Here is a 9824-nt window from a genome sequence, read left to right as displayed (position 1 = left end):
AATGTAGCATTTGCCAGTTTCCATACTGTAAATCCTACCCTAGTCAATTTCAAGTTCCCAGTGTGACATTGAAAAGTTACGTGCACAGTCGGCTCTCCTGTGCCCAGGCCTGATCCTCCTTCTGGGATGAGGAGCCCTCTCTCCATGCCTATGAGCCCTCCCGGGGCCCGAGGCCCAGAATCTCAGATCAACTGGAGACTCAGCCAGTCCTGGACAGAGGGCCCATCAGGGGGGCTGGAGCCCTGATCTTGGAATCTCTCTATCAGATTTCTCGGCCAAGATGAAAACCCTCAGATTCCCCCAGCTCAGTGATCTGGAACTGCCCTGGCCATTGAACTGCATGTGGCCCTTTGCCCGTGCCTGGAGTCTGGGGCTGGGCCTGCATTCCACCTGGGCAATGTCTCCAGGACCCACCCTCAGAGCTAAGCCACCAAATGTGGCTCAGTATCAGGCACAAGATGTCCCACAATGGCCACTGAAATTTACTGAGTGCTTGTAGTATGCCAGGCTGCACTAAACACCTGGCATGTATTTATTTTCCAGTCTCACGCTCATCCTAGAGGTGGAAGCTATCATTATCCCCACTTTACAGATGAGGAAACTGAGACACTGAGAGAGTAACCCACTTGCCCAAGAACACTTGGCTCGGAATTGCAGGTGCCAGGGTTTGATCCCAGGTCAGCCTGATGCTAAACCCTCTTCTGCTAAATCCTGGGCTTAGCATTTCTTCCCACTGAAGTCTTTATGAAGCACCTGCTGTGTGTATCCCATGGGTGTTAGACTATGGAGGGAGACGGCAAGAAGATGATTATAAATTTGGCTTAAAGGAACTTGAGGTTGGGATTTGGCCATTTCTTGAGCGCCTACTATGTGCCGGGAGTGATGGCATGATGCTAAGTCCCTTACACTGCCCTCGAGATGAACTCTCGTAATGCCCTGGGAGACCCATGAGCCTGCTTTCTCCCTCACCTACCTGGATGGTCCCCTGGAGGTCACACACACTCTCTGGTCTGCCTTTCCCCCTTCGGTCCCTTGACAGGGGCTGCCCTAGGCAACCTCTAACTCCCTGCTAGTTTCAGGTCACAGCTTTTCAGAACAACAGGAAGTGGCCCAGCCATGTGGAAAGTTTGGGGAGTGTGGCCATTGCCCCAGGCAAATCGTGGGGTCACACTCCAGATATTGGCCAGGAGACAGAGCTGGCTTGCTGGAGGCCCAGGTGGCACAGTCTGTATCCTTGGTATTTTCCCCTGGGGGGCTGGGGAGGGGTGTTTGGGTATATGACTTCCTGCTTAGCTCTGGAAGATGGGCCAAGATGGCTTCGTGGTAATTTAGCGGGCATCCCATGGGGGTTCTAGGACCAGGCCCCTCAGGTTCCATCATCAGGGGGTTCCCACAGGGGTCCTGGGGGTCTGGGGGCCTGTCTGAGGGCTCTGCAGGCTCACAGAAGGAAAAGGCCCTTCAACCAGTAGTTTCCACCCACTGTGTGTTGGGGGGATGGAGGAGGGAGGGGAAGATTCCTGCCTTAAAGCAGCAGTTACATAGCAAATACCATAAGTACCATTCCACCCACTACCTTAGGTGGCACATTTTCTTTGGGGAGGATCTGAGGTAACTGATAAAGATCACAGTGGGTGGGGCACTGTGGCTCACACCTGTAATCCCAGCACTTTGGGAGGCTCAGGTAGGTGGATCGCTGGAGGTCAGGAGTTCAAGACCAGCCTGACTAACATGGTGAAACCCTGTCTCTACTTAAAATACAAAAAATAGCCAGGCTTGGTGGTGGGCACCTGTAATCCCAGCTACTCGAGAGGCTGAAGCAGGAGAATCGCTTGGATCCAGGAGGTGGAGGTTGCAGTGAGCTGAGATTGAGCCATTGCACTCCAGCCGGGTTCAAAAAAAATAAAAATCACAGTGGGAGTGGGGATTTAACGACTCCTTTGGGGCTACGACTGTTCTGGATCTAATGCTGGGTCATGCCTCATACCCTTCTGAGGATGTTGCAATACTTTTAAGCCTTAGAGCCTGTTCTGCTAAATCCATTTCCCAGATGGGGTAAACTGAGGCCCAGTCTCTGGTGGGTCAGAGACTCACTAGGCAGCCACCAGCCCGGGAAGGAATTCCAGGGCTCTGAGTTCCTCATCAGCCTGTGTGGGAGTCAAGGAGGGAGACTGGGAAGCAGACCATTGGGCTGCTGGCAGAGCCGGGCAGGGCACTCCTGGTCCCGCCGGTCTGGGCGTTGGTGCCTGCACTCAATCTGCAGGGCACTCCCTTTGGTGCCCGGCCTTTCTAAGAGCTTTGGGCGGGTCAACAATGAACTCAAAGGGAGAAATAAGTGCGTGTGGGTCCGCCTGGGGACTGGCCCTCCCTGCCTGTCACACTATCTCATTTAAAACCAGAAAATGTACAAACCTGGAGCCACCGGAGCAGAGAAAAAGTAAAGAAAATCTCTGCCTGGAGTGGAAGAGCATCCTGGAAGCCTTCCCAGCAGAGGTGACGCGCAGGCCACACCTCAAAGGACAACAATCAGAATATCACTTTCTGGATGTGTGTTAGGTGCCTGTCACTGTCCCGAGACTTTTATCTTCATTAACTCATTTAATTCTCTCAAAATCCTGTGACTGAAATGTGATATCATCCTCACTCAACAGATGAGAAGACCAAACCAAAGCACAGAGAGGTTGAGTGACTTACCCAAGTCCACACAGCTACCAAATGTCAGAGCCAGGATTCGAACCCCGGAAGGCAATTCAGTTACTGACTGTGAGACCTCCGCCAAGTTATCTAACCCCTCTGAACCTGTTTCTTTATCCATAAGCTGCAGGTAATGGGGCAATAGTGCAGCAGTGTGTAGTGCACATCTGTGAAGACAAAAATGAGCTAATCCCAGTAAAGCGCTTAGAACAGTGCCTGGCACCCATGAAGTGTTCAAACAACTGTGGATGACTTTTTATCATCGCTGTAGTGATTATCTTCAAGCCTTCCCCTCCCCCATCCGGCCGCGGCTTCCTCCCCCGCAGTGCCAGCCCGTGACGTTAGAGCAGAGTCTGGGTTCTGTGTTTAACTGGAAACTAAAAGGAGATGGAAGGGGATGTTCGAGGCCCCTCCCTTGACTCTGAACGGACCCCCAGGGAATTTGCGACCCTCTCTGTGGCGACGCCTCCCGCCCACCGCTAATACTTGCTCCTGAACATGGGGCGCGGAGGTTGGAGAGAGGAGGCCGGTATCTGCTTGGTAGGCAAGGAGGGGCGGAGGCGGAGAGGTGTGAATTGTGTCGGATGAGGGACAGGAGGGGGACCGACAGCGTCTTTTGAGCCCATTGCCAACTCACCAGGAGACAGCGGCCACGCCCATCAGGACGGGGGCCCCTCCCCACCTGGCGGTGCCAGCCTGGGCGCACCCTGGTCTCCGCCGCCCGGGCGCTCTGGCGCGTCTTACTGGGGTGCCGGCAGAGGGCGCGCGAGGGGGCCCGGGGTCAGGTGGGGGACCCCACGGGAGGCGGGATTGGGGGGAGGTCCCTAGGCCACCCCTCCCGCCCCCTGCCCGCCCAGACCGCTTTCCTGGAGCTCCAGACGCCTAGGCAAGAGCCCGCTGCGCCCCTGCGCGCTTTCTGCTCGGAGCACCGCTTCTACCTGTAGAGTCCGGACGGGCGCTCCCTCCCAGGGCACCTACACCGTCTCCTCCTTCGGAAACCTCCCGTCCCAGCTACCCCGGTCTCGGACAGGCGGTGCCGGGACCCCAAGGCAGGGCGCCAGGCTTGAAGCAGGTGACATGTAGACGTCCCCTGGTCCAGCCTCGGAACCCGAGCGCCCCTCCTGCCCGGAAAGTTTGAGGCTAGGCGCCATGGCCAAGACCAGCTCCCTGAATGTCCGCGTGGTGGAGGGCCGGGCGCTGCCCGCCAAGGACGTGTGAGTACTCCTAGGGCGCTTTGGGTTAAGGGGCGCGCCAGGCCTGGGGTGGGGCTAGGGTCGCCCTTTCCACGTGCCAGGGCGGGTTGGCAGGAGGGCGAGGGGTTCTTGTCTAAGACTGGTATTGGGGCAAGTCTGCTTTAAAGGGGCGAGAGGCCATGCCCATGGCTGTCCCAGTGGGAGGCGGGCGCCCAGACTTAGCAGATGCCCTGCCCCGCCCCACCCCGGGGCAGGGGAGGAGCTGTCTTTGTTCCCGGGATGTACGTGCAGGTGGTCTTCCAGAGCTGAAGAGGGGATTAGAGGGCCAGATTCTGTCAGATCTGGGAGGGGACAAAGCGGGGGATCTCTTCCTTAGTCCAGGCAGGTGTTGGAGGTGGCTTCTCCAGGCCTGGGTGGGGGCCTAGCAAGGGAACCCTGGGGAGGACCCTTGGAAGGCCTGGGATCAGATGGGCCCCACACCGTGTGTGCATCTGGTGTTTAGGTTTGCAGCGTGTCACCAGGTGACCCTCCAGGGTCCTCTTGACCCCTAGCCCCGAGCTCTCCAGTCTTGTGGCTCCCAGCCTTGTGTGGGCTTTCCTGGGTGCTGAGCTGCTTGAAGAGGCCAATTCCCCACTGCAGCCCCTTCCCCAGTCAGGTGCGATGGGACTGGGGGACCCTACGGCTCCCCTCACTGCCAGTCCCAAGCTATGCTTCTTCCTCCAAGGTTGAGTCAGCAGCTGCTGAATCAGCAGAATGGGGGGGAGTTCCCACTCCTGCTTGGCCTAGTGCCCAGAAGGGGCGCTGAGGGCCTCAGCACCTGTGACAGGTGTGGGATCCTCGGGGGGACATTTGCTGTGTGACATTGAACCTGCTTCTCTCTGGGCCTTGGTTTCCCATTTGGGCAATGGGAGCTCTGGACTGGAGTACCCGTCTGGATGCCTGGGGTCTCCCATCCGGCTGGGAGGGTAGAGGACCTGTTAGGAGTTCCTGTGTGGCCCAGGTGAGCAGGAACATGGATTTCGAGCCTTTGCCTGTGTCGAGGTTTGGTCTTAGCGCTGCGCGATTCTCCAAGCTGTGGGCTCCCAGAGAGGACTCTCCTGCCTGAGTTCATGACGCTCCCAGCCTCCCAACACTGCAGCTGTGTCAAGGGGGCAGCTGTTGAGAGCAGTTTTTGCCACCCCTCATCCTCATCAGGTACACCAAATAAACGTGCCCTGAACTAGCAGAGGGTGTGCTGTGTCGGCTCAGTGACTGGACAAGTCCCCAGCCAGCATCTTTCTGAGCTGTCCCCTCAGAGCCCCTGGGAATAGACAGCCTACACAGTCAGGGCGTTGAAGCCGGGCTGGGGGCCTGGCAGCTGCTGGGCAGTGGAAGGAGTCCTTTCCAGAAACGGGGTTCTCACTCACTGAGCTCTGGCCCCTCCACCAGTCCTGGGTGGGAGGTCATGAGGGGGCGATGGGTGTCCCCCCTGCACTTGGACCCTGCTCACAGTAACCTGCTGCTTCTCTGGAGGAGAAACTTGAGTCATGCCTGGTTCCTGTAGTTCCTGGCCGCCTCTCCTGCCCCCAGTTCCTGGGCTAGTGAGCTGTGAAATAGGTCATGCCCTAGAGCAAGGGTGGGGAGGAGTCACTAAGCCCTGGCTGGGGGGCGGTTTCCTAGCTGTGAGCACCCTTCTTCAAAGGGGCTCTTCCTGGAGCCTGCTGGGAGCTCCATGCTGTGGCAGCTCTTATGTGGGGCGTGTTCATTCCCTCTTCTCCTAAGGGAAAGGGCCCAGACTGCCCAAAGCATTGTCAGGTTTGAGGGTATCCGAGAGGCGGCCCCTGCAAGCGATTTTAGAGTTATTATATTATAAATAATAGCCACCAGTCCCTGAGGGCTTAGTGTGGACCAGGTCCTGTGCTTAACACTTCACATGGTCCTATTGGCATCTCTTATTTTACTAACGGGAAAACTGAGGACCAGAGAGGCAAAGCCACTTGCCTAAGGTCACCCAGCTGGGATTTGAACTCTGACTACTCCATGTCCGAACCAGACTGGGCCGGCGATGGCTGAGAGGCCTGCTTTCCCAAGCCTGAGCTGAAGCAGGGGCCGTGGGAGAGGCCATGAGTCTGGAGAGATCAGGGGTTTGGAAGGGGCCACTCGCTCCCACCGCCGTTGCCCTCCCTGATAGGAGCCTGATAAGGCCCTCGTGCGTCAGAGCCCTGCAGCTGACTAGTGCTGAGCTTGGCTCCCAGGAGGGCCTGCAGGTCAGGCTGGGTCTGCAGGAGGGGGTGTGTCTCCCAGCCTTCTGCTAACGGGATCCCAGCCCATCTGACCCCACATCTGTAGCTGGGGAAACTGAGGAATGGGAGCCTGCATAAAGGGAGCTTAGGAGTGGAACCTAGGGAGGAAAACTGAGACACAAGGCATTGCCCAGCTGCAGATGTCTGAAGGTAGAGCCAAGATGGGGAAACTGAGACTCCTTGGGTTACTGAGTCCAATGGATTTGGGATGGAGCCAGAAGGGGAAACTGAGGCCTGGGGCACTCTGCAGAAGGGGATTCAGAGGTAGGACCCACAGAGGAGCATGAAGACACTGGCCATCACCCATCTAAAGTGTTCAGGGATAGAAGCCAGGTAGGGAAGTGGAGGTATTGGAGCATCCAGCCAGAGGGGGCTAAGGGAAGGACTCCAGAGAGGGAAACCAAGGCACAGGGAAGGGTCATCCAGCAAGACAGGCTCAGGCTGGAGCCAAATCTTCGTGCCCACGTCCCTCTTTCCCGGAATCCCTGAGGCATTTGTGGATCTGTGACAAACTGGACACAGAAGGTGGCAGAGATGCAGGGAGTGGTGCTGGGGCATGGAGGGAGAGGGCCATTTTGAGGGGTAGAGGGGTCCTTGGTTAAGAATGCGGGTGTGAGCCCACAAACCTGGGCTCCAGTCCTATCTCCGCTGTTACTCCCTGCCTCCAGAGAAGGCTCTCCACAAATCCAGTCCTTCAGAAATAGCTCTGGAGGGCCCAATGCATGCCAGATTTGGGTTGGGGGGTAGGGAAGAGGGGACACAGACTCTCCCCAGGGAGTTCACAGTTTGGAAGTGTCAGGGAGGTGGCGAGACAGACACTAAATACATGGAGAAATAAGGGAGGCTGGGCATGGTGGCTCACACCTGTAATCCCAGCACTTTGGGAGGTCAAGGTGGGTGGATCACTGGAGGCCAGGAGTTTGAGACCAGCCTGTCCAGCAGGGTGAAACCTCGCCTCTACTAAAAATACAAAAAATTAGCCAGGCGTGCTGGTGCGTGCCTGTAATCGCAGCTACTTGGGAGGCTGAGACATAAGAATCGCTTGAACTTGGGAGGCGGAGGTTGCAGTCAACCAAGATGGTGCCACTGCACTCCAAGCTGGGTGACAGAGAGCGAGACTGTCTCAAAAAGAAAAAAAAAAAAAAAAAAAAGAAAGATAACAGAAGAAAGAAGATGATTTTAGGTGGAGGTCATTTTAGACAGGACAGTGGTGGCCAGGGACAGGCTCTCGAGGAGGTGACTTTGGACTGAGACTTGAATGGCAGGAAGGAATCATCCATGGCAGTATCAGGGCCAAAGTGTTTTAGGTAGAGGGAATAGCAGGTGCAAAGGCCCTGAGGCTGGCCCGGGGCCTGAAGAAAGACAAAGGAGTCCTGTGTGATGGGACGGAGGAGGAAGTGAGGGGCCTGCTAGACAGCTTAGGATTTGCTGGTGACTGTTATTATGAAGGGGGGCTGGCATGGATGGGTCGATGACTCAGAGCTACTCAAGGGGTTCAGCACATCTTAAGAGATTTTGAGAGTTGATTTTGAGGCCTGGGTGCCCTGGTCTGTGCCTGTAGGAAGTCCCCTCCCCAGGGAAGCTCCCATTGGAAGGAAAAGCTGGGGAAACAGCATTAAGGCCCCGCAGGGGAGAGCTGGGGGCTGGCCTGTGATCCGGCCCAGCATTCGAGTTTCTTCAGCCCCCTAGGAGGTGTGTGTGAACATCTCGCCTGATTTTTAGAGCAGAGAAACTGAGGCCCACAGAGGGAAGGGGACCCGCCGAATGGCAGAGCCAGAGGGTGGTGAAGCCACGTGTTCAAGAGCCCCTGGCATACGCTCTGGGCCTCTGCATTGGGCTTTTTGGGGCCAGGACTCTGAACCTCCTGGCCCTAGGCCTCCCTGTTGTATTTCTATCAGTGGAAGCCCAGAGTGCACAGATGTGGTGGCCTGGGCAGCTGTGACATCTCCTGCTGGTTCCCTGAGGTTCTGCCTCTTAGCCGGACTTGCTGTGCGACCCTGGGCAAGTCCCCTTCTCTGCCTGTGCCTCCATCTCCCCTGCCTGTGTAATGACTGGTACCCTCCACTCATGGCTGCCCTCCCCACCCACTTCCTCCCCAATCCCCTCCTTCTGCAGGTCTGGGAGCAGCGACCCCTACTGCCTGGTGAAAGTGGACGATGAGGTGGTGGCCAGGTAAGGGGTGGCCATACCAGGCCTGGGGCGAGAGGAGGAAGGGAGGGGTCTCTTTCTAGACCTGGGGAATCTGGGACCAAGAATTCACATTTAAAGGAGTGCTGGCTGGGCGCTGTGGCTCAGCCTGTCACCCCAGCACTGGGGGAGGCTGAGGTGAGCGGATTACCTGAGGTCCGGAGTTTGAGACCAGCCTGACCAACATAGTGAAACCCCGTCTCTACTAAGAATACAAAATTATCCGGGCATGGTGGCACATGCCTGTAATCCCAGCTACTTGGGAGGCCGAGGCTGCAGAATCAAACCTGGGACAGGGAGGTTGTGGTGAGCTGAGATTGCACCACTGCACTCCAGCCTGGGCAACAAGAGCAAAACTCCACCTAAAAACCAAAAAAGGAGTGCTTAGGGGGACTCTCGGGTCTGGTGGTGGGTGCTTTGTGCACAACTGGGATTGCCAGCTCATCTCCCCGACCTGCCCCAGCAGCTGGCTGGATGTCCTCCCCCTCTGGACCTGATGCTGTCCCTGCTGGCTCCCTGGGGCTGACTCAGCGCTGCCAGCCTGTGCCTCCCACAGTGGCCTCCCTGGGGGCGGGCATCTCACGGTTGGCTGGACTGGCTGGTTCCGGGCCTGCCGGGTGCTGCGGGCACTGGGGTTGTGTGTGTGCGTGGGCGCATGCGTGTGTGTCTGTGTGTGTGCCCGCCCAGCTGGGCCTGCTTGTGAGTTGCAGGGGGTGGGGATGTTGCGGGGCTAGTGTGAGCGCCTATGACCACGTGCATATGTCCTCGGGGGTGTGCAGGGCACAGGCTCATGTGTGTGTACCAGTGTAGTGTGCGTGTACATGCACGTGTACATGGCTGCCCTGGACATGCATGTGAACACCAATGCCTGCTGATTTGGGCATACAGGTGCCAGTGTGGACACATGTGAGGGTGTGAGGATGTTTGGGGTGTCTGTGAGTCTTGCAGGGGGACATCAGAATGAGCCCCACTTGGCTCCCACCCCCGCAGGCCGAGGGATGGTTCTCAGCCCCCGCAGGCCTGATGGGGGTGGGTGGGCTGGTGGGTGGCTGAGGCCTTGGTTCCTATGGAGACGGCAGGATTGAGGATGCTCCTGCTCTGGTCCAGATGGGCTCGGAGCTGGGGGTGGGGAGCCGCCTGGGGGAGGGTCAGCTGCAGCGCCCCCCTCTACTGTTCTCCTTGTGCTCATGCTGGCCCCTTGCTGCATTCCTGACACCACCCCAACCCCACAGATTGATTTTCTGTGTGACCCCAGGCTGCTGTCTCTCCCTCTCTGGGCTGTAAGGAGCCTTTTAGCAGAGGAGCTGGGGAAACTTCAGAGAACCTTTGGCTGGGAAAGGGTCAGGTTTCGGGGAGAGGGTTTTTGGGAGGAAGCACTGGGGGTCCATCTGAGGTTGGTGCCGCTGGGCTGGAGGAAGAGGGCAGTGTGTGTGTGTGTGTGTGTGTGTGTGTGTGTGTGTGTGTGTGTGTG

General features: G+C 57.3%; 1 protein-coding gene across 3 annotated transcripts in view; it reads left to right on the top strand.

The window, feature by feature from the left end:
- The first annotated feature begins 2983 nt into the window (after window positions 1–2983).
- Window positions 2984–9824, top strand: part of RASAL1 (RAS protein activator like 1) — a 33547-nt gene continuing 26706 nt past the window's right edge. Inside the window, exons 1-3 of one of the 3 annotated variants that reach the window (XM_032240431.1) lie at window positions 2984–3231; window positions 3791–3905; window positions 8282–8338. In XM_032240431.1, coding sequence (XP_032096322.1) covers window positions 3841–3905; window positions 8282–8338 — 122 coding nt within the window. In that variant the 5' untranslated portion in view covers window positions 2984–3231; window positions 3791–3840. The other 2 variants (XM_032240421.1, XM_032240442.1) reach the window with 2 other exon arrangements.

This window comes from Sapajus apella, unplaced genomic scaffold (genome assembly GCF_009761245.1).
Source record: "Sapajus apella isolate SASKATOON/1434 unplaced genomic scaffold, GSC_monkey_1.0 scaffold2, whole genome shotgun sequence".
In the NCBI taxonomy this organism is placed as follows: Eukaryota; Metazoa; Chordata; class Mammalia; order Primates; family Cebidae; genus Sapajus; species Sapajus apella.
This window is presented reverse-complemented; position numbering and strand designations above follow the sequence as displayed.